Genomic DNA, 24,808 nt, shown 5'->3' on the forward strand with positions numbered 1-24,808 from the left:
AATTGGGAAGCTTCCTAAGAGCTTTTCATTCATCAGAGCGTCATTTTTTTGTTAAAACGTTACTCAATTGTATTTTTTTTCATCTGTAAACAAAAATTTCTGTGATCTCCCTTTGCGTACCACTTCAGTAAAAATTGTTCCGATTTTACCACCAATAGGTTGGTAACTCTTTTTTAAACTATTAGTTAAGAAATGACCAGTACGTCTCTTATAGGCTGCAAGTTCTGTCATCTCTTAAAATACGCGACATGGTTCTAGGTGCTGTCTTCATCTCCTGGGATAAAATATTTGGCTTTTGGACAGGATTTCTTAGAATTAGACCCTTAGACCTTTGATCTCTTTTTTCGTACGAACACTACGTGGACGGCCAGATCTTTTTCGGTTACAAACAGAGTATGTCTCATTGTACCTATTAATAGCCCGGTACACAAAGATTTTACTAATACCAAGCGTATGGAGAGTTTAAAAAATTGCATTTGGCTCCATACCTAGTTTGTGTAATGCAATCACAGCAATTAATATCGCAAAATATTGTACAATGTATTGGCGCCAAAATGAGAAAACTCAATGAACAATCATTCAAAAATGTAATTATTTGTTTATTTTTTTAATTGTAAAAGTATTTAAAGCCAGACTAATTATATTGCCGGTCAACAGCTTAGATACTTTACATCTCGAAAAAAAATAACGATTCGTGAGTTAGTCAAAAACTATAATAACTTATATAGCTTAGTACACAACCCCTGATGCACCTAATTATTAAATCAATAATTGTATGTGACGGACGTCATTTCCACGTCATTTAGGTCAGAAATAAATAGGTACATACATACATCGGTACATACTAAACTTAATGTTTGATAACACATAACCAAAAACATAACCTTGTGAAAATGTCAACCCTTCAACCAACAACCTTCTGACTTTCCATGTAGTATACCTACATACATACATGGTAATAAGTGTTGGCATGGTTTTCAATTTCAAATATTATTATTCAGAGTAGGATTTTAGTTCACTTACGAACGTCCAAAACTACCACCCATTCGAAAATGTATGCCTCAGACCTGAGAAGAATGCGTAAGAAACTTAGCGGGCTTCTTTCTTTCATTTACAATAAATTTCCGTTACAAAAAATAATATTTTTTAAATAGCCTGAGGGCAGTTACTTCTTTCTTATTTTTAACTTCGTTACACATTTGTTTTGTCAATTTTCTGGGATCATGTAAAAGCATATTATGCTCCTTTGTTGTGCGATGTATATACATCGTCTTATGGATATGGACGAATCATTTAATGTAGGTAAAACAATTTTGTCATGACTCAGAATCTACAGTTGTCATTTGACTATTCTGGATACGTAGAAGCTACCTCTGTTGAATGTCTTAATATTGCAATTGCTTGCTCCGAATCCTCCTCCGTCAAAATTGATGGTGAATGGCTCTAGGCGCCGCTGTTTCATTTATATGAATGCTGATGCTGATGTTGAAGACTCTGAATGATGTTGTACGGTAGAAGATGAATTTAATTCGATCTAGGTCACATCTGGAGGTAGTTCTGCAGCTCCTAAGGGCAAAGCAATTGAAGAAACATCTAGCTCTTGAAGTTCACTACTCATTTCTCTGTCTGTTACCGCGGAGCATAAAAACCTTCATCTGTAAAGATGTCGGCTCGGTCGTGGGTTTTTTACCATCCATCCATTAATGGCTAAATTATATCTAGTATTTTATTTATTATATTTAATTTTGTGAATTTGAGAACTTGAACTTCTTTGAGGTTTTCGAAGAAATAAGAAACATTTTTTTTCTATTAAACCAGGTTGATCTAGATACTCTGGTTGCTTCTGAGGTTCTTAAACATAGTTCTGAGTTTCTTGTCTTAAATCCTCTGAACCAATCAATCATTCCATGTGCAGTTTTAGGAAGAAAAAAATATTATTGCGAGAGAACGGGAGAGATTACCCTGGATAAAGTCTCCTCCCGACGGCAGGGTAATGTCTCCCACCCCATGCCAAGCTGTCCATAAGTACATTTTTATAAAAAACTATGACATTCAAGTAAAAGCTGTCTGCTGTGAATGTTACTAGGATAACTACACTAACGGTGTATATAAATGACATACTGAAGTCTATTCACAGTAAGCAGCAGAAATCAAATATCGAAAATTTAAAGATATTACAAACCGAGCATGAAATTGTCTCGTCACTTTTCACTCCTAAATGAAACTGCCGATACCAAAGGCGCCGCGGGAGTGAGATGTGAGGCGTCCAAGGAGTCTAAGAAGTGTGGTAATGTCGCAATATACAGTTCCACAAAGATTCTATGAGCAGTGGCTATTGTCTCCCACCTGCTAAACTCTCCCGGACTCCCCCTAGCCTATAAATTTTGATTCCCCTCAGAGTGTAAATATACGTTTCTGCAACATAAACGGCGGTATTTCTAACGTTAACGTATAAGTTTGATTTTTTCACAGCTTCAAATTCAACTCAAGTTTTGAATTAATTGATTAAGTTAATAGTACAAGTACTACTTAATACGTAAGTATCCATCCCTGCTCTGTGGTACTACATTGTATCAACTGTTTAATTAATAAAAAAAAATAGTAAACATCACGATTTTTAATACCAATAAAAGCAAAGTTCGCTATGACAGATGGACCAGTCATACCAAGCAGCAACCTTTAATGTACATAGACCAGAACGACCCGCCCCACGACCCACCCATAAGCCATTCGAAGATTTTTGAAGGAAAAGGCTGGCAACGCTCCTGTAATTCCTCTGGTGTTGCAAGAGAATGTGGGCGGCGGTGATCACTCAACATCAAGTGACCCGTATGCTCCTTTGTCCTCCTCTTACATAAATAAGTGGTCAAATAGTAATCTCTTCTAACCACATAAATAACAGGTTGGTACATTACAGGCCTTTCAGATTGAACGAACTTTTTTGTGTCATATTCATGTGAACTATGGACAGTTCGTCTACGCTCGCAAGAGATATGGAATCCTTCAGTTTGTTATCAAACTAAATATAGGTTAATAACAATAATAAGGGCATAAACTGCGTTAAGCGTGTGCACGCACGTGAGCACGTCGCGGGCCACGCTTCTGGTGCACGCACGTGAGCACGTTCGCGTGCTTATGCGCGGGCATCGGCGCGTGCATCCGCGTACGCAGTTTTCTCAGTACAATTTTGACGTTGGAGGTGTACAGTCGAATAAGTAATAATGGATAAATTAATGTTGTATTATTTATCAAGACGACGGCGACGACGAATTGCCAAAAAAAGACGCCAGCCAGTAAGCCCGTTCGTTGAATCTAGGTTACTGTGCGGGGAATTCGTGGTGAAGTTTGGTATATTAAGAAAAAATGAAAGGTTTTTTTTCAAATATTTTAAAGTTTCATTACAAGTCTATGATGAATTATATTCAAAACTGGAGCCCTATTTGAAGACTAACAATCTACGATTGAAATCTACGTCAATCGTATCACCAATGGAACGATTTGCAATGACATTGCGGTAAGTAAAGACATTTCGATATTAATAATCATCTTTATTCATGTAAAAAAACAGTCATTATTTAACAAAAGTTTAGAACACTCATATTTTTTGCCAATTTATGTAAGTCACATTACTGTTTAGCCACATCAAGCAAGAAAGAAGAAGAAGTTCTTATTGTTTCGGCAGTGACACCTGAATATGGCTTAAAATGTTTTTCTTGATGTGGTTCACGGACCGAAACACATAACCGCACACTTATTAATCATCATATTAATCACAGTTTCTTATATTTATTAATTATATTTTGTTATTTCTAAATTACACAGTTTTATCTTTTTCGTTTTTTTTTATCTATACCTACTTATTCACTTATTTTTTTATATACTTAATCACAACAGTCATCACAGTGTCTTGCATAAACGCTACGTTACAATTAGTCATTGATTATTCATTTGAAATACACTAATAAAATCACAGGTTCAAGTTTAAAATAAAAAAACACAATAACAGTTAAAACAGTACAATAAGTCTAAATGTCTTAATTATAATAATATACCTACCTTACAAAGTATTAATTATAATGACGCATATTGATTGCAAGTTTTTACATATGAATATTTCCCTTATTAATTATTCCCTTCTATTACTAGATCGGGTACTAATATTATTTTAAATTCTTATTTATCATCACAATCATAATCACAGTTTACTACATAAAAGATTAAATTTAAGAAGAGGACATATGAAGGAGCAATGTTATGAGTAGGTTCAAAAAAAAGGTCCATTAAGTAAAAAAGGGGTCTATTGATACACTTTTTTATTTGACCCCAAAATAGGGTTTAAGATAAAAGTGTCCGAATCGACCCCGTTTCTTTCCTTATGAACATGACACCTCAAGGCTTGTAAACTTTTGGCGAATGCCCTTGTATATCATAATAATTGCACATGAGACCAGAAAAATATAAATATAAAATTGCGCTTTTTACTAACTTAAATAGTTCTTCATGTTCTTCTCTTTCTTTTGTTCTTAATAATTAAACAGTCTTAATCAAATCTTCAAAGTCTTTCTTGTTACCTATTTATTCATTGTTCGTATCTGATCTTACATTTAAGGATTCTAAATCATTCGTTACCGTATTTTGCGTTAATGAAAGGTCATCAATGGTAATAATCATTTCTTTTTCAATATCAATTAAAGCTTGTAATACTTTCGTACGAAATAATAATTTTTTAAAGCAACTCAATTTTTTTACAGTTGGTAATAATGACTTAAAAAAATTCAAGTCTTCGTCCATATTATCTGCAGTGTTATTCTTCACGTAATTTAACAACTCTAATTCGAAATCAGTTGGCGATTCGCACTTACGTTTCTTGGAAGATCGTGTTTCTTTGGTAACGCTGGAGCTGGTGCTAGGTACATTAATCAAATCTTCTTCAATAATCGTATTATTTTGTGAAGTTCTCGGTGACGCGTTTTGCTCTACTGACTGATTAAAATTGTCTGCCGATTCTTCTCCTTGAGTATTCGAGTTTGAATCTAAAAATGACAGCATGTTATAGTAAACGTATGTTTTATTTGCCCTGGAACCGGAGCCTGATTTAAGTTTTTTTTTAGTAGACCTCACTCTTATATAAGTGTCTCTTGCAGTTTTCCATCTTTGCTGCAGCTTTTTCACTGAAACAATAACACAGGTATTTTATTTTATTACAGATATTTAGTTAGTGGACATACCTTCGTCGATATTCATCTGGCGTATCAGACAGGACTAACCACGGTCAGAAAAATAGTAACAGAAGTTTGTCAAATTATAATTGAAAGGTTAAAGGAAGAATGTATACCAAAATTTTCCCGTGCGCTATGGGTAGAGACTGAAAAAGGTTTTTTAACGCAAGCCCAGTTTCCTAACTGCATAGGTGCAATAGACGGAAAACATATACGCATTATAAGACCTCCACATAGTGGTTCCCTCTATTACAACTATAAGCATTACTATTCTATTGTACTGCTTGCAATGTGTAACGCCAACTATGAGTTTACCTATATAAACGTGGGAGTGCAGGGTAAAGAATCTGACTCCGCAATTTTCACACAAAGCCGATTGTACGAACAAATCAACAATGACTTAATAGATATTCCTCCTGCCAAAGCATTGCCCGTAATACACAATGATAAACCAACCAACATTGCTGCAACCGCAGCTTTGCCCTATATTATTGTAGGAGATGAAGCATTTGGGTTATCTAGCCATGTCATGCGGCCATATGCTCGAGCTCTCGATTTAAACTACAAAAAAAAAATATTCAATTATAGGTTAACGAGAGCGCGACGTTATATTGAGTGTACATTTGGTATCATGGCTAATAAATTTCGCATACTCCATCGTCCATTGAACGTTGGAAAAGACAAAGCAATTTGTTTTCTTAAAACAATTTGTATTTTGCATAATTTTATAAGATCAAGAAGTCAAATTAATGACTTTCATGATATTGTCATTATACCAGACCATATACGTTCAGTTCGGGGGTTAATTGGAAATACCCACAGAGATTCGTATACATTACGCGATAGCTTCGCAGATTATTTCGTTGCAGACGGACAGCTGTCATGGCAAGATCGCAGTATTTATTGAAGGCTTTTTTATAATTTATGTACATTCAATAATTGAATTTTCACGGTTTTTTACCACACATTTTTTATTAACATAGCAGGCATATTTTGACAGCAGCATAGCAGACATTTTATACCTAATGATTTTATTTGTTAAATTCATCGGATGTAACCAGTTGCGCCGCCATGACAGTCGAAAATTATAAGAAATTCAGTATTCTTACATTAAATAGGTAAAATGTTATGTAATTACGCATAAAATGAAACTTTTTTTCTTTCATTACACATCCAGTGATGTGTAGTTTGTACAGTGTCTAAAAACACAAGTAGGCATCTTTTTTACTAAAATATTATTGGTACTCAAACACATGTAGACGCGACACCGATTGGAGCGTGACTAACTGCATGGTAGGCAATTACCTTCCATTGCTCTTGCCTTTGAAAGCGGGCGTATAACTAATCTAGTTATATAAAATCATAGGATGTAACCAAATAACTTAGATTGTTGTAAACTAAAGTTGAGAGATGTCAAAGAAAAACCTACAAAACTACAAAACGCACGCTTATTTTACAAAGTTACTAGCCCAATTCTAAAACCAATATAATAAATATTTTAGTTGATAATTGTTTTATTTATTTACCTACCGATCCACTGTTTCTGCCCTAAAATGATTTTGAACCCTAAATACACCGATAGTGTGAAGTAGTGTGAAGCTCGCAGTCGTGAACATACTGGTTGTCTCGTGACGCGCAAAATGGCGGCGACCGCGTGGCCGAAAGAAAGAACTTTGGAATTTATCGAGCAATAATTATATAAAACCGTACCAATATTATGGGACATTGTTCACACGAATTTCACAATGTTCAGAAATACGCAGTATCTCTGCACTAGTTTTGAATATAAGCATGATTTTATATTTACATAGGTAAATTATTGTAAATATTCCGAGTTTTAATTTTATAGTTGGATTAATTGTTGAAAACATTTAATTGACACAAATACAATTGAAATAACTAATTATATATAACTAATTGCATAGATTATTAAAAATAAAAATTAGGCGCAAAGAATAGTTTACCTAACCTACGTTATTATAAAATAAAAAAAGAGTGTAGGTACTTACCTTGTATGTTTTTTTCTGCTTCACTCCAGTCATCAAAATTTTCAAACAGTACTTTACAAATGTCTAGCCATGCTTTTGATTTAGCGTCCCGGTCTTTAAATATTTCGCTTGATTGGTCCCATATGGCAGGACGACACTGAACTTCAACAATTACCCTTTCTGTATCAAAATTTGTCATTTTTTGTTATGGGCCGGGCACGCGCGTGCGGTCGGTTCGAGATAGCGCTGTCAACTGAACAAGCACGCGCGTGCACCCGCTAGCGGGCTTCGCGCGTGGACCCGTCCAACGTGATGCGTGATCACGTCGCGTGCATGCGTGCCCCATTGCACGGAAGTATCACGCGACGGGCTCACGAGCGTGTGCACGCGCATGGGCACGCGCGGGTCGTTTTTGTATGGACACGCGAGAGGCACGCTTAACGCAGTTTATACCCTTACGTCTTACAGAAGAAGTTAATTATAACGATGACGCATGTCCGTAATTAATGAGCTTCACTCTTATCGCACCTCTATAATTGGTTCAACCCATTATAATACATACCTATAATATGTCTACAACTCAAGAACTTTATAGCTTATAATTAAATGAAAGCGTGCCTTGAAATATTAAGTTTTTGTTATGGTTCAAAATAAACTATAGGTACCTCCACTAAAAACTTCCTACACTGATAGTAACCGAGACTATTATACAAACACAAAAACACGGAAACGCACAAATTTTTGGTTATAAACAATTTGTTGTTATTTTAATGTTTTCCTAGCTATAAGTACAGTTGTACAATTGTGTAACTGATCCTGAAATGTGGGGGCGATATCCTGATGATCTGTAATACAGTGTCAACTTACCTACTTCAGGCACCAGCTCCTCACAAATTTAATGTAACACTTATTAATGTATAACTGGATACATAAAATTCGAAACAAAACCATCAGGAAAAAAACCCTACAGGTGTCCTTGAACATGCATTAAAAATGAAATGTCAGGACAGGACATGTGGCTAGGGTAACCAAACATGGAGTGGTCCCTCAGGTAACAGATACCGAGGTAGACCCAAAATGAGGTGGAGTGATGACCTTCTTAGATTGGCATGTAAAAACTGGCTGGAGAAAGCAAAAAAATAGAGACTTGTGGAAGAAGATGGAGGAGGCATATACCCGGATGGAATCAAGTATATAATTTAAGTAACAATATTAGTTTAAGGTTTTTTAAATTAGTAAGATATTAAACCATGTAATATATACTCTTGAATAAATATTTTTTTGTGTCACTGTCCTATGTGACACAACCGAATTAGGTCGGAACACCGGGAGAAATACCACTCTCCCACTTGAAACCGACATGGAATAGCGGCTTTGCCGTTGTTTCCGGCTATCCGGGGGCCTTACCATTACTAAAGAGAGAGGTGGCTCTAGATACAATGGCAAAATAGAAAAAATAGACTACTCCATGATGGTACCAGACTATGTAGTCCTGGAGAATCCGTCCCTAGGCGTCCACAATTGGGACCTGTACCTAATAGTGGATGCCTGGGCTGCCCCGCGTATTCTGGAGGGGGCTAACATAGCAAGAGGCTCAACCGCACCACCCTCCACCGCATTCGCTGTAGACTTTTGCAACATCAGGGGCTTCGCTGAAAAGTTTTCGCAGCAGGGATAGAATTTGCGACCTTAACGTTGAAGGCGCTCAATATTTTGTTTAAATATGCTATCATTTTTATATAATATTATGTATACATCATTGTACGATCATTGGGAGGCTATGAACCCACCGGAAAAATAAATATATTATAATGAATTCATTTAATTAGAGATTTTAATAAAAAAACCTTTGAATAATATAAAATGTTTAATAGTTTTTTGTTACAATATAATATTAGATCTTTTACATGATATCATTATAAGAATACAACAATTGTTAAGAAGATACAACTAAACAATTCATAATAATTTATACCTACATGTTGTTTCATTGCATATATTAAGCACTCACTCAAAATTCAACCGTGGACACATTATAATTTCAAAATTTTGGAATTTGGAATTGATTATTCTTCATTTTTTATATGAGCATTCGCAATGAAGTCAAAACACATTATCAAACAAGCGATTATAAAAAAAACTTTTAGGTGTTACGAAAAATATTTGAATTTACGGCAGGTTATATCCTCTATTTTAATTATTTAACTATATTAGTTTTTAGACCTAAAAGTAAGGTAATAAGAATGTGACGCCATTAATTCATTTTTAAACCATAACTACACACAAAATAGAACACAACGGAATGGTCTGATTGTAATTTTAAAAAACATTTTCATTTCCTTTTCAAAATAATAGAAATTATTTTTGAAAAATATGTGTTTGTTTAACACAAATGCAAATAAAAATAATAGATTGTTTCAAGAAATGCATATTAATAAAATGCTTTAATCTTTATGAGACTACCATATACAATATTAATGGATATTTAATACAAGCAGGTATAGAATACTTATACAGTCCATAATAATAACTTATACTTATCATATTAAATGTTTGAATATGTTTTAAAATACATAGAAAGGCGGGGTGTTTGTATGCATATTTGAACCACAATAAACCCCGTCTGTCAATAATCCATATCTCGATTACTGTTCATCCTTATCCTTAGCGCCGTGCTTCAGAATACGTGTAAACTCTACATAGTCAAATAATCCATCACGGATCGGAGCTTCGCGCAGCATTTCATCAACATCATCATCTGTGAACCGATCGCCCATTGTGGTGAGTAACTCACGCAAGCGGTCCTCTTGGATCATACCAGTATTTTCTTCATCGAAACATCTGTAAAAACAGTTTTCTATTTAAAAATAGGGTTGTAAGAGAAGCGCTGGACAGAAATCGGTGGAGTATTTTTGTTGCGCCACTTTACATATATTGTAACTGAAATGCAAATCATTTCAGTTACAATATTATTATGTAAAAATATGAAGCTGTCAATTTTGATTTAAAAGAGTGGCAATGCCCCTCCCGCACGTCCTCATATCAGGGTTTAGCAGGGAGTCTGGAACGAGAACGGCGAGTCAACAGCTCATGACGAAATCCGTTTCTTCGGTGGAGGTCACGTTAAACTAATAACTCTGGGACATTTGCACGTAGACAAATAAAATTAGTAGAATTTACACTAAAAATATGTTCGTATTAATAACATTCAATTAATTTGCCTATTTATAAATCTGTCTCTCTGAAGTAGGTCCCTCATGTACGAGGATCGTGGTCAGCAGTATGGTTGCTATTATTTTATTAATGTAGATCAAGGAAATGGCACTTGAGAGTGTTCAGTCCAATTATCTTTCATTTTTATATTTACCGCCATTTCGGAAGTGGTAGAGCTATAATGAAAAGACACTTCTTTGCACAAATATCAATATAATCTCTCTTTCAATATCATTTGATAATGTCAACTCGATCGATAATGTTCAAAAGCATCAAATTTCTGCATAAGATGTAAAATAAATGTACAAAACTAGCTGACCCGACTGTTCTGTCTATAGAAAAATATGTGTTTTCTTGAATTAGTCTAAAACTGAAGCCATCGGAAAATCGAGTTAAAAAATAAAACAATAACTAATTTCTAAATGATCATTGTATCTATTAACGATTATGCCTTGCATAATTAATTTACGGCCGTTTTCAATCACGTTTCCCTAGTTATGGATACATTGCTGTCACCATTTAATGACCAGATCTTATCTATCCATAGTTATGTCTAATATAGTTATAGTCCAATGCTTTATGTCGATAGGTTATTGAAATGTAAGTGTAAAAGGATAGATTTGTCTACCTTTAGCACGTTAAACTAAGGATAGATAGGTTATTGAAAACGGCCGTTAATGTCCGGGTTTTGTAATGTCTAATCGTACTTTGGGTAACTGCAAATTTCTAAATTAGAAAATAACATTGACAATAAGAAATTAGTAGATTATTAGATGGTATTGGAATATTTATAGACTTAACAAAAGTATTCGATAGAGTTAGCCACAAAATTATTATTCTTGATATACTAAATGACACTGGTATCAGACATGTAGCTCTCAAAATCTATGAATCATACTTGACGGATCGCCAAGTAGTCGAATTCGAAGAGTAAGAAAGCAGTCAGGAACCTATACTATATGGTGTTCCTCAAGGTTCAATAATAGGACCATTGTAATTTTTATTTATATTTATTAAATTAGTAAACTAAGCAGCTCAAATAATATAATAAATATATCAAAAACCCATTATATAATCGTTGCGGCTAAAACAAAAAGATTCCAAATCATTTACCATTAAAAATTAATAACCAATTAATTAAAAGCCTTCCAGAGAAGAATGGCCGCAAGAAACTCAGAACGCCACTTTTATTTTTATAAAATTTATTCACAATATAATTCCGCAATGAAACATTTTGAAGTTCATAACACATTTGTTTTGTACATTTTCTGGGATCATGTTGTAAAAGCATTAACATCGCCCAACAAAAGATAAACTAGACTCAACTGAGTAGTTGGCATAACAAGTTTGTTTGTTTCTGATGTTAGCATTATGATTCTAGCAAATATGCAAATGTGCCTATGAACATACATAACATTACCAATATATTGAAATGCAACAGTTAAAATGTATCTTTAATTTTTAACGGTTAATGGTTAAAAAATTTATTTCTCATAAGACTTTACAAATTCACTTTTAGAGAAAACAATTTGATAACTTAATTATAAAAGTAAACGCTGGTAAGCTAAGTTTAAATATAGTAAGTAATATAATATGACTGTAATTTGTTAAGATATTGTGCGAGCGGGTGAACATAGTCTGACTCACTGTGGCCACTGGCAACCGCTGACTGACTATTGACTAATTGACTAGTGTCTTAATTAATGTTTTACTTTTCCAAAACCAGTTGCATAAAGTGTGTGCCTCAGTAACAGATTATTTCTATTTTCAGCTATATATTTTTTAATATCAATGATGCACTAACTTTTTTTTTAATTAGGTAGTTGTTTTATATGTTATGCTATATTATCTTGCAAATGTTACAACTAGACTTAGGTGTGAAGTGTTTTAATTTTATTTCATTATCTACTTGTGGAGACTCATAGCTCCCATTCTTGTTTACATTTACATTTTAACTCTGTATATAGCTGTCAGCTCTATAAATAAATCAATTACATTAAACATGAAAACTATAGCACTAACAGTCATCTTGATCAAAATTCATATTTGAGTAAAACACTTTATTAACCAACACTAATTATTATACATACCCGAATGCATTTTTGATAACATCCTCGGGATCAGTTCCCTGGAGTCGTTCACCAAAAAGTGTGAGGAACATTGTGAAATTGATTGGGCCTGGGGCTTCATTCATCATTCCTTCCAAATAATCTTCAGTTGGGTTCTTTCCTGTTATTTAAAAAAAATTAAACCAAGAATATGCTAGACATTTTGCTTATGATTATTGGTTTGTTCGGTTTTACAATGTTTTCCGGCGTTTATTTGAAAGGCTGCCTGACATTCAGAAAACTTCAGAGTTATCTTTTTATTGCCTACAATTCGATTCACTCGCCGGAGCCTGCCGCGGCACGCTACGCTCGGCTCGAAAAAAACTCCTACTGTGTGGAAGGTATACCACAAGTAACATTTTATTTAAGTGTTTTACCCGTTTTTTTCTTGAAAAGAGTGTGTTACCTTGTAATAAGAGTGGTAGCATTATAATTCTGGACTAAAGCTCTATCAACTACAATATATTGCTGCCTTCTAATTTGTGCTACAGGATACTAAGTCTACATCTTAAACATTATTAGAATGATTAAAATCGCGTGTTTTCTATGTGATAAAAATCTGCTCCAGCCTGTTTGTGTGAACAGACACTTATGCTGCAGCCACACTGTAGCAATAAGGTGCAGATTTGTGTTGATACTTCTAGACAAGCAATTTATCATGTAATGTAATTATATTTGTGTATATCCTTTATAGTTTAACAGCATGAATATTTTGTTTTAATATATAAGAAAATAAAACTTGTTTCAATCTTTAGCACTGATCGCTACCATTAAAATTAGAAAACAAATATACTCTAAGGTTGGTTTACTTTAACGTAAGATTGGCTAACTTGTGGTATAGTTTCCACAGAAACCACAGTAGGAAGAATAGAATAAAAAGTTTAGGAGTCATTTTTGTTAAGCTATGCCTAAGTTAAACTTTTAAAATAATTTTAACTGATACTATTTCACCATCACATGACTATTACATTTTGGTATTGTATTCCTAAGACTAAATGGTGTTCAACAGCTAAACATCAATAATATGGCACCTGCTGCCATTATCACATGCCATAGCCTTAAGTAGTTAACAGTATGTTATTATAAGTGATTGGATTGTGTTTGTAAACTAATTTCATATTGTGATATCACCATAGCTGCACACTGACATCAACTTAAATTGAATCTTATTAGCAGGCAACTATAGTAGCTATTTCTTTAAAAGGTGCTACTTAGTAAAACTTCTGTACTCTTTATTTTTTAGCAGAGTACATCTGATTTTAGAGAGAGTAAATGAAGAGTTAATATTAATTAAACATATTTTCTTCCAACAACTTGTCTTAATAACATTTGACTTGGCTGATTTAGGCTATGGTCAGAAAAATACACAAGTTTAATCAAAATTATTAAATGTGTGTGCCAGCAACCAGTATATTTGGTTCAGCAGCCATTTTTTATACATACTGTCATATGCCGAAATGTTAGTTTACTTAAAAAGAGTACTTTAACACACTATTTTAGTGTTTGATTATAAAGTACAACTAAATGAATCAGTACAGAGTATAATACTCTTTTTTAAAAACATCTGTACTTCATTTAATACAAAAGTATGTTAAGATACCAAAATATGCATACATCATAACTTTCTGGATAAACAGTGATGTTAAATAAATATATATATACAACATACATACCTAGAGATGCAAGCATATCATGGAGGTCATCTTTGTCAACAAATCCATCACGATTCTGGTCTATCATATTAAATGCCTCTTTGAACTCTGCAATTTGGGCCTGATCAAACATAGCAAATACATTAGAAGTGGCTCTTTGGGCGCGCTTCTTGTTTGTACCACGACGACCAGCTGTTTTACGTGAAGACATGTTGATAGAACTATTCTGCAATTTATAAATCAACTATATATTTCTGGCAATAATTAAACTAAAATAAGCACATGTGTAAAAAAACTTCACAGCTCTTGTGTAAATATACAAATATAGCTAGAAATTATCGAAATACGTCGCTACAATATGTCGAGTTGTTCGACGGTAATGAGTCATGCTTGTTACTGGTATCGTATGTGGGGCATGTGTCACAATAATTCAAGTACTGTTTCCATAAAGGGTAATGAATTTTTATTCAGCCTTATACCTAAAGAAGGTTGTACCTAATGCAAGAGATCTGCTGTTATATTATTATTGTTTATACGCGCTTCAAAACTCTGAAATATGTATATATATATTATATAGTAGTTAGTCGATTCATAGTAGAATGAACATAGTTTTACTTACAATTTTACTAATTCACTGAGCGACGAGCGTGCAAACCACAGCTAAATATCACTAACAAAGAATATAATATTATCACTAACGAACATTAATTTGAATCACCTCTAGAGTTCAATACCTTTTGTATATTGGAGTTCGTTCGCCGTTCGTGTAATAGGCAAAGAATATAATATTTACTCTAACGACTGCAGAGCAAAGAGAATTTAACCACTACGTTCAATCAAGAGGTGGCCAGCCAATAGCCAATTAAAAAGTCAATAATTGTCAAATAGAACTACAGTCCGTTTACAGTTATTTTACCTCTGACAGAAGTCATTATTTGTTTTCTTTATGTTGGTGTTCCTGTCGAGTCGTTCTGTGAAGTTCCTAGCGTTTTTCTTTCATATTTGTGATATTTCATCTTATCAGGGGCGGAGGAGAGGCATTGTTTTGACATCACGCACACCAAGACGTGTAACAATGTCTCTCATCTATTTTGCTCCTCTATCCCAAGGAGTAATCTGGCAAATGGTCATGGGTGGAGTACAAGTTGCAAAGATACTCATGGCAAGTCTACTTAGTTCCCTTCCCGTGGTTGCCGCCTGTTATTGATCTGGTTCTCTATGAAACAGATATAACAAAAACTGAGTGGACGCACTTGACCCTTCTCTCCACAACAATCTCTTCCGTTTCCAATCATTTTTCCCATCCCTCCTCTCAGCCGATCTCAAGGCCAGCGGCTCCCCCAGTTTTTGTAGGTTGGGGCTGGGAGACTATCAACGACCTACCTGCGTTTTTGGCCTACGCAGTCGATCGCCGTAAGCTGGGACGAAGGAATCCTGGAGGATTGAGCTGTAGATGAGCAACACGCCCTCTTTGGTCTGGACTTCAAGCTCCTGATGTCACACCTAAACCACCAACTCGCTGTACCGACATCCTTTGTGGTAGTCTTAGTGTACCGAATGGGCACTCCCTATTGCGGGCTCCGGGGAGGGTGGGAAACCACGAAGGATGTATTTTCAAACCTTAACATGGATAATTTAAAGGTCTCAAAACAAAAAACACACCCGAGGGGCAACCCGAGGGAAAACCTAAAGGAAAAGCCGCACTGGCCATCCCTTCAACATCTAAAGCAACAGCTGCTACTTCCGCTATGGAGGTGGCGCAAACAGGGTCCCTGGAATCCTCCCAAACACACAACATAAGTAACTTCGAGCTCAAATGGGCCCAGGTGAACGCGCCAAAAAACAGGGCTGCTAAAACCACTCCCAAAGTGGCTCAGCGGCCTAGTGGCTTGGCGAGTGAACCCGGGCTCTCGCGAAAACACAAAAAGTTACTCAAAAAGAAGAAGAAAAGGCGAGCAAAAAGTGAGTCCCAAACTCAATCACTCACCTCTCCCACAAAAACACAAACCGACAGACGGACTGAAACACCAGGACCGTCCACAACAAAAGCAATTTTCCGTAAGACTGTGCTGGAAACCAAGGCGACTGGCCAGTCCGAGAAGGAAAGTGGACAGGACAAAGGCAAAACAAAGAGGCAAGAGGACGAGACCCTGTTTCCTCGAGGCGAGCCCAAGAAGCCTAGACTGACTCCAGCGCAAGACACGAGATCGACGACTTATGCCGAGGCAGCATCTGCAGACAAACTCAAGGCTGAGCTCGTCATCACATCGGCAACGGGCTATATCACTAAAGAGACGGCTGCCATAGTTGAAAAACACCTGGACGATGCATTCATCTCTTCAGATTCATCGCGACAGCCAGAAGACAAATAATGACCGTTGAGGGCCCCATCTTCATGTGGAGGCCGACCTCCTATGACGGCTCGCTTCGCCTCTACTGTGAAAATCAGGAGGCGGTGGAGTGGACCGTCGGGGTATGTTCGGAGCTGGATCTGCCAGGGGTGGGCAAACACACGGTCATAGATGCAAAAGATATACCGAAGATGGTACGCTGCGGCATCCGTCTACCACACGAACACGATGGGGACCAAGTGCTCATTGGTATGTGCCTTAGACTGGGGAACCCATGGGCACAAGTGGAGCGATGGCGTGTCCACACCATTATACCGCAGGGTAAGGCGACATTTGTGGTGGTGAGTATCCCCAACGATATCGTGCAAACTGTACTGGAGAGGAAGCGCCGCCTCGGCTATCGGCTGGGTGCGGTGTACCTAAAATTCCAGGATGCCAAGGGGAGGTTCGTGGATACCCCTATGCATTCTCCGAACGAGTCAGGGGGGATGCGGGTCGCGGCAGCTGCCGCAAAAGCTGTAGCCCCACCGTCCCCAAACAAGGAGACCTCACAGGCTGGGTCGAGTCGAGCCGTCGAAGCATCATGCGACGATGAGCTCCTTGACCTGACCAAACTTGGGCTGGGGGAGGAAGAGGATCCCAATGGAGCCCCTTTCCCCCAATAAGCAAATACTGATTTTACAATGCAACCTCCATCATAGCATTACTGCGACGGCTCAACTTCGAAGATGGTTGGGGGTTGCATCTACTACACCAGCCATTGCACTGATCCAAGAGCCGTGGATTAGGGGCGGCAACGTATGCGGACTCTCCAATATTGGTGGTAAGCTCTTCCAAAACAATTTCGAAGAGGTGAGAGCCTGCATTTACGTTAAAGGGAATATAAATATAGAGCCTCTTGTGGATTTCTGTTCCAGAGATCTGTGTGCCATAAGGCTGAATTCCAACCAAGACATAAACAACCTCAACATTGTTATTGCATCAGCCTACATGCATGAGGCGGATGCGGTACCACCTGAAGGACTTAACACACTCGTCAGATTTTGCGAACATAATGGATGGGAACTGATTGTGTCAACGGACTCCAATGCCCATCATCCGCTATGGGGAATGGAAGCAAGCAATAATAGAGGTAATGATCTAGTTGAATTCCTATTTACTACTAATTTAGATATATTAAACAAAGGCAACGGAGCCCACATTTATGGGTAGGCGGTGCAAAACAATAATTGACTTGACACTGGCAACTCCCAGAGCTGCTGATCTAATAGCGGATTGGCATGTCTCATCAGAGGCATCATGCTCTGATCACAGGTGGATTCGATACGATTTAAAAATTACCAGTAACCCCGAACAACCTAAGAGGTACCCGAGGAAGACTGACCAGAGGCTCTATAGATGTCTAGTAGAACTAGAGCTGGGAAAACAGCCGCCTAACACTAGGTTAGACAGCATAGAAACAATTGATCAACAGGTAAGTAACTTAAACAGCACCTTAATAAACTGCTTCCATAAAGCCTGTCCTCTAGCAACACCGGTTACTGGGGTCATATCCAAGAGCTGGTGGGGCATAGAACTTAAAAAGCTACGAACAAAAGTAAAGAAAACATTCAATAGAGCGATGAATACAGGCGATGATGTAGACTGGGATGCCTACAAGGAGAACAAAAGTCTATATAAAAAACGCATTAGATGAAGTCTCACTCATGGAGAAAATTCTGTGAAGACATTAATTCCACTCCACAAGCAAACCGCATTAGAAAGGTACTGGCCAAACAGGGTCCTTGCGTTGTCGGAAATCTGAGGAAAGCCGATGGCACAATGACCCTGAGCCAGGAGGAGACTAACAAGAAATAAAAAATAAAAATAATACAAGAACCAATTTGGACGATACCTAACAGCTTGGTTGGAAAACTGCAGGCAAACCGCCTATGAGATCGTCACCTACAACAAGGTGAAATGGGCGGTGGACAGCTTCCAGCCTTTCAAGTCAGCGGGCACAGATGGCGTCTTTCCTGCACTGCTACAGTGGGGAGGAGATAAGTTGATGTACATACTGACATATATCTATCAGGCCTGTCTGGCCTTTAAATACACTCCCCTTGCCTGGCGGGAAGTTAGGGTCATCTTCATACCCAAGCAAGGTAAGAGTAATCATAAATCGTTTAGATCTATCAGTCTGTCGTCTTTTCTCCTCAAGACTTTAGAGAGAATATGTGACAGACACCTGAGAGATAATACGTTACGTAACACACCCATACACAGGCATCAGCATGCCTACTGCCAAGGCAGATCAATGGAATCCGCTCATCACCAGGTAGTAGGAAAAATTGAACATGCCTTGATTGACATGATGATTGAACAAAATAAATTAGTCTGTCTAGGTTGCTTCATACATATAGAGGGAGCCTTTGACAAGACCAACTTCACCAGTATCAACATAGCACTTCGCAGACACGGAGTACAGACCCTGCTTATTGACTGGATAATTAATATGTTAAGCAATAGAATTATAAGGGTAACAGGGGAAGGCGTCCTTGTATCCCGCGGCTGTCCGCAGGGAGGTGTTCTCTCTCCGCTTCTGTGGAACTTAGTAGTGAACGACCTGATCTCCAAACTGAACAACCAATACTTTTACACAATAGGGTATGCCGATGACATCACCATTTTAAACAAAGGCAATAATGCCAGCATGGTATGTGATAGGTTACAAGCAGCTCTTCGACTCGTCGAAGAATGGTGTAAAGACCATGAGCTCTCTGTAAACCCACAGAAAACACAGGTAGTACTCTTCTCTAACAAAAGATTGGTAGGGAACCACAGACCGCCCACTATCTTCAATACAAGACTTCAGTTATCAAAAGAGGTCAAATACCTAGGTGTGATTCTAGACAGCAAACTGAACTGCAGCAGCCACCTAGAATACAAAATCAACTCCGCGAATATCACCTTGCAATGCCGCAAGATGATTGGCAAGAGATGGGGTCTCCAACCAAAGCTCACCTTATGGCTTTACACAGCAGTGATGAGACCAATGCTCACTTATGGCTGTGTAGTGTGGTGGACCAGGACCAGACTTACAACTTGCATCGCCAAATTACAAAAATTTCGAAGGCCAGCATACTGTGCGGTGACGGGATGCATGAGAACAACTCCTACCGCCTCCTTGGAAATAGCCCTGAGCATCCCTCCGCTACACTTATTCATATATCAAGAAGCGGCAATGGCTGCGCTAAGCAGAGGTTACCTGGGGGCAGAGGAAACAGCCGCTCACATTCTGCTGGATTGCAGTGAGGTGGCAAACTACAGGGCGAAGCACCTGGGGTCACCAGGCGCTCTTCGGGAAGTCTTCCGCGACGTTAAGAGGTTGGGTGACTTCTTGGAGGAGCTTGGCTGGTTGCAGTAGCCTCTACCACCCTCGCACGCAAAATAGGCGCATATGACGTCGAGTTGCGGAAAGCGCCCGTATGAAGAAGAAGAAGAGATATTTCATCTGTTAGCATGCCGAAAGGAATTCAAAGTAGCGGAAGAAATATTATACTACGGGTGCGTGATTTCTGTGAAAGAGAAAAAGAAAATAATGCTCCTTTAATTCCATTTGGAAATGTTCGTCAACGAGTTGCCGCCATGACGGGTATGTAAATTAGGGTTACCCATCTTTAGTATTTTTCCCAATTTTAGTGGAAACTTGATATCCTAGCGTTACCGCCATCGGTACATAATTTGCGTCGCGTCAACTTTGATTTTCTCTCACCATAAATGTTAGACTGCTTGTTGTTGTTCTTGCGAGTACAGTAACTATCTTGTGATGTTTTTTGTATGTTTTATTTTTATAGTAATATAATCAATCATTTGCTTCAATTAGAAATACAAGTCCTTTATATTTGTCTTTTTAATATATTATATGGTTTCATAATTTAATAGAGTAATCATTGTCAATTAGTATAAGTCGCCTTGAGTGGTTTTAATTTGAATAAATAATTAATATAAATGCCAAGCTGACCCCTATTTTTTTTAGTTAGAACTACAATTTTTGTTTGGTAGCATTTGATACGATTAGGTAAAAATGTAAATAGAAACTTTCAGATCCTTAGAAATGAAAAAAACTGCTGATATATGGGGCATATCTGTAAAAATAATAAGTTCTGTTATTGACGTCATAGCACCATATCTAGCAATAGTTTTTAATAGCTGTATTGAACATGGCGTGTTTCCTGACCTTCTGAAGTATAGTAAAATTACACCAATATTTAAATCGGGACTCACTTCTGACCCGAATAACTATCGCCCTGTTTCGGTGTCGCCGACCCTTAGTAAAATTTTTGAAAAAAATATTTTAAGCCAAATGCTTACTCACTTAAACACTTATGTTACTTCATATAAAACAATTTGGCTTTACTAGGGGACGCTCGACTACGGATGCAGGTGTTGAACTCATCAGGAATATTTTTGAGGCCTGGGAGGAATCACAAAATGCACTTGGTATCTTCTGTGATTTATCTAAGGCTTTTGATTGTGTTCAACATTCAACGCTGGTCAGGAAGCTATGCCACTATGGTATAAGAGGATCTGCACTCGATCTTCTGATCTCATATTTAAATAATAGGATTCAGAGGGTTGAGGTGAATGGCAGGAGATCTCCTGGGACTCCTCTCGGTATGGGGGTACCACAAGGGTCTATTCTTGGACCCTTCCTCCTCCTAATTTATATAAATGATCTACCTAACCTTGTAGAAAAAAAACACAAGGTGGCATTGTTTGCGGATGACACTTCACTTATATTCAAAGTGAAACGAAGCCAAGTTTTATATGACGAAGTAAACAATGCTCTATCTGACATCGTGTACTGGTTTAGCGCCAATAACGTATTGTTAAATAATCATAAAACCAAATATATTAAATTCACCGCGCCAAATGTCAAAAATGTAGATGCGAAAATTAGAAAAATTTTATTAAATGGAGACAAACATTTTATTAAGAGGATGACATTCGTAATGTTAACACGAGGAACAAACATAAACTTGTTGTGCCTACTACTCGGTTGGGTCGAGTTAGTAAGTCTTTTGTTGGGCGATGTATATGCTTCTACAATATGATCCCAGAAAATGTACAAAACAAATGTGTTACGAAATTTAAAAGAATTGTTAAAAAACGTTTGTGTGGGAAAGGTTATTATAGCATAAACGATTTTCTTAATGACACCACGGACTGGGAATAAAGCGAACACCCTCAGGCTCTTTAATTATAAATGTTTATTGTACGATATTACATTGTAATCCATATTTTATATTAAAAAAAAAAGCCCGCTGAGTTTCTTGCGCCCATTCTTTTCAGGTCTGAGGCAGTCTCTTTTGAATGGGTGGTAGATTTTGACGTTCAATAAGTGATTATAAATCCTATTTTGAATAAAAATATTTGAGTTTGAACATTATTGGTAAGAAATACATGTCTACATATTATATACACAGCAATTTTTAATTTAAAATAAAATAGGCTTTATTAAATAAGACTTTTTTCCTGTTTCAGGAATATCTGAAAAAACCGTAAGCACCATAACAATGAAGGCGAAGTTGCTTTTCTTAACATTTCTACGCCCAGAAAAAAACGCATCCAATAAATAAATTTATTTTGGATGATTTTGATCTGTGTGCAGTTCGAAATAAAATACTTGAAATGTATACCGTCAGAAAGGAGGTACCGACTTTGGGGAAACTCTAAACGCAGAGTTAAAAATTTATATAAATTTTCGTGTAGGTCGGACTACATTATGGAAAATTATACCTACCTACGAAAAAATGTTGTGCTAAACTCTATTTCACTATTTCTTGTGAGAAAGTGAAATAACGTGAAAAACATTTGATAGCTATGAATGACAGGTAGCCTAAAACGCAAATAGATTACTTTATTTCCGATTAAGATAATTACCCAGATAAATATATTGTGGTTATTACTGTGTAACTAACTAATACAATAACAAATGACAGCTTACAATTAATACACTAAACATGCTTTTTTAAGATACAAAGTACTCATAAATGGGTTGGTAATTCTTTGTTACTAGTTAAATACTTTTGATAAGCTTACACATATTTTTTGAGTTATTTTCATATTGTAATTATTATTATTTCGTATCTTACTGAACAGTTTCTAAATTGGAATAACGAACTTTGCTCCTGACGGAAATCTCCCGATCACTTAATTGTTTTTTTATATAAAGGTATAGTCTTACATTAAGTAACAAAGCAAACGGAAATTAATATAATAAGATAGGTATAAATAATATTATAAGATAGATATATTTTTTATCATCGGAATCCGAATAATAAAACTATTAAAATAACTTGTCGTATTATTTCTACTCTTCTACCAGATACTATTCATCCCCTGCATAAAAACTATTAAGTTCAATCGTTCATGCGTACGATGATTCCCATCTGTAAGAATTATCTCTCGGTACGAGCTGGTTCTCTGTAGGCCACATTTATTAGGAAGTTAGGAAAAACAGACTATAATAATAAATATATCACACTGATGTAATTAGTATTGAAAATTAACCTTTGAATAACAAAAATTAAAATTTGGTTAGCAAATTTCTGTAATGAATCCAAATATAAATTTAAATGCGTTCAACCATCCCAATAACAAAAGATCTTATTACAAACTTTACGTTAAATTATATTGTAAGAAAAAAATATCATCAATACCGTAAAATTTAACTTGTTGTTTGAGGGAGTAATAGAAACTAAATATGGCAATATAACGCTCAGGTTAGGTAACCTAACGGCTAGAGGTAAAATAACTGTGAACGCACTCTACCTACCTACCTACTACGGTCTACCAACAAGTGGCTAGAATTTCATCTGACAACGACATATGCCACATTGACAATTACGCATAATATTATTAAATAAAATAGCACCAAGGATTTCACGAAATTTCAAATTTTCTTTCAGTACTTCAATCAGCTAAAAAAATAAAAATCTCTCCGCCTTGACGTGGCTGCATCGTCAACATTCAGTCGTAAAAAAAAACGAATTAATTGATCTAGGCTTAGCACGCACCACGATTTACCGCATGCTTTTAAACGTAAGTCTGAAAACGCAAAAAAATTTAACACATAGCTTTCTATACAAGCGCACGCATTAGCTACTTTTTTCAGTGACTGATCACTGATTTTAAAAACGCAACTTGCTACATTTTGATCGCGGTTTGTAAAAGCGTTTTTTTGTGCCCCATAGTATTAGTATGGTGGCGCACGCACAGCGGTTAACCGCATTCGGTTTCTATTCAGGCTCGACTGGGCGAGCGCAGAGGATAGAACTTTTAGGTGATATTGCCTTACGACATCCAGTGCTATATTGTAGAAACTGGCCCACAGATTGTAATAATTTATAAAAGTACCAATGGTCATTCTGTAGTAAATAAACTCATCGGGATGCTACCGTTGTACATTTTGTAAAAATATTCTTTCAAATGTCTTTGATCGATGCTGATTTACGTTTTCTTATGGAAAACCAAAGCCGCAACACATGTTGCTCGCCAGAAATCCATGATAATACTGCAATAAAATTAAGCAAAATGCCAAACGCAGTGCGAGGTTGTATGCCATTTTGCTATATATGATTTTAAATAATTGATAATATGTTTTTAAATAAAGAAGGAAATTATAAAAATTAAACTTTATAAAAATTGTCTTCCAAGCTGCATATAAATGGTTTCAATGCAATATCTGATATCATATCTCTCTCTTTATATTTATTTTCTTCATTTATTACGTGGACTGTATACTTTTTACAGTATTCTGGAGTAACATCTGATAAACAGTCATTTATTAACTGCTCTATTTTTGCGCTGTCCACTGCTAAATAACTTTGCCACTTTATGACCATACTGTTTTAACAGTTCATCTGCTTCATACAAAGGTGCAGGGTAATTGTCTTTAACAAGGAATAGTAGTTCAGCCTTAGTAAAGCATATATTATTTTCAGCAAGTTATACTACTACTTACTATGACACCGGGATTTTTAAAATTGCGTAATTATAATTTTTCATGTAACTATTTCATGATATTACTTCTATTTATGTCATCATGATAATCTGCCATTTTTGATTTTGTGCTAAATACCAACAGTGCATTAGGAAAAATCCTGATCCAGCAGAACTATAATATGCCATTTACTTCAGATCATCAGAGATTTTTCTGATCACGACGTTGGTTGATGGACTTTTACATACAAATATAATTTAGTAAACAAATACAAATTTGTTAATTAAATT

The 24,808-nt window shown here is 36.4% G+C and overlaps 3 protein-coding genes across 5 annotated transcripts; 1 reads left to right on the forward strand and 2 right to left on the reverse strand.

Moving 5' to 3' along the window:
• The first annotated feature begins 3,221 nt into the window (after positions 1-3,221).
• Positions 3,222-6,728, forward strand: LOC126974240 (uncharacterized). The gene is made up of 2 exons (XM_050821697.1): positions 3,222-3,514; positions 5,208-6,728. The coding sequence occupies exons 1-2, from the start codon at positions 3,222-3,224 to the stop codon at positions 6,124-6,126; spliced, it is 1,212 nt and encodes a 403-aa protein (XP_050677654.1). The 3' UTR covers positions 6,127-6,728.
• LOC126974241 (uncharacterized) lies at positions 3,509-7,663 on the reverse strand. The gene is made up of 2 exons (XM_050821698.1): positions 7,229-7,663; positions 3,509-5,171 (listed from the first exon to the last, which is right to left on the reverse strand). Exons 1-2 carry the CDS (start codon positions 7,404-7,406, stop codon positions 4,576-4,578), a joined length of 774 nt encoding a protein of 257 aa, XP_050677655.1. The 5' UTR covers positions 7,407-7,663; the 3' UTR covers positions 3,509-4,575.
• A 1,392-nt stretch (positions 7,664-9,055) lies between these two features.
• On the reverse strand, positions 9,056-14,983 carry LOC126974002 (myosin regulatory light chain sqh). 3 transcript variants are annotated; one of them, XM_050821359.1, is made up of 4 exons: positions 14,800-14,983; positions 14,202-14,406; positions 12,511-12,649; positions 9,056-10,048 (listed from the first exon to the last, which is right to left on the reverse strand). In XM_050821359.1, the coding sequence occupies exons 2-4, from the start codon at positions 14,389-14,391 to the stop codon at positions 9,853-9,855; spliced, it is 525 nt and encodes a 174-aa protein (XP_050677316.1). In that variant the 5' UTR covers positions 14,392-14,406; positions 14,800-14,983; the 3' UTR covers positions 9,056-9,852. The 3 variants fall into 3 exon arrangements, with proteins under 3 accessions (XP_050677316.1, XP_050677317.1, XP_050677318.1); XM_050821360.1 differs by having other exon boundaries at positions 14,915-14,964; XM_050821361.1 differs by lacking the exon at positions 14,800-14,983 and adding an exon at positions 14,676-14,694.
• Positions 14,984-24,808: the final 9,825 nt, after the last annotated feature.

The sequence above is a fragment of the Leptidea sinapis genome, chromosome 31 (assembly GCF_905404315.1).
Source record: "Leptidea sinapis chromosome 31, ilLepSina1.1, whole genome shotgun sequence".
In the NCBI taxonomy this organism is placed as follows: domain Eukaryota; kingdom Metazoa; phylum Arthropoda; class Insecta; order Lepidoptera; family Pieridae; genus Leptidea; species Leptidea sinapis.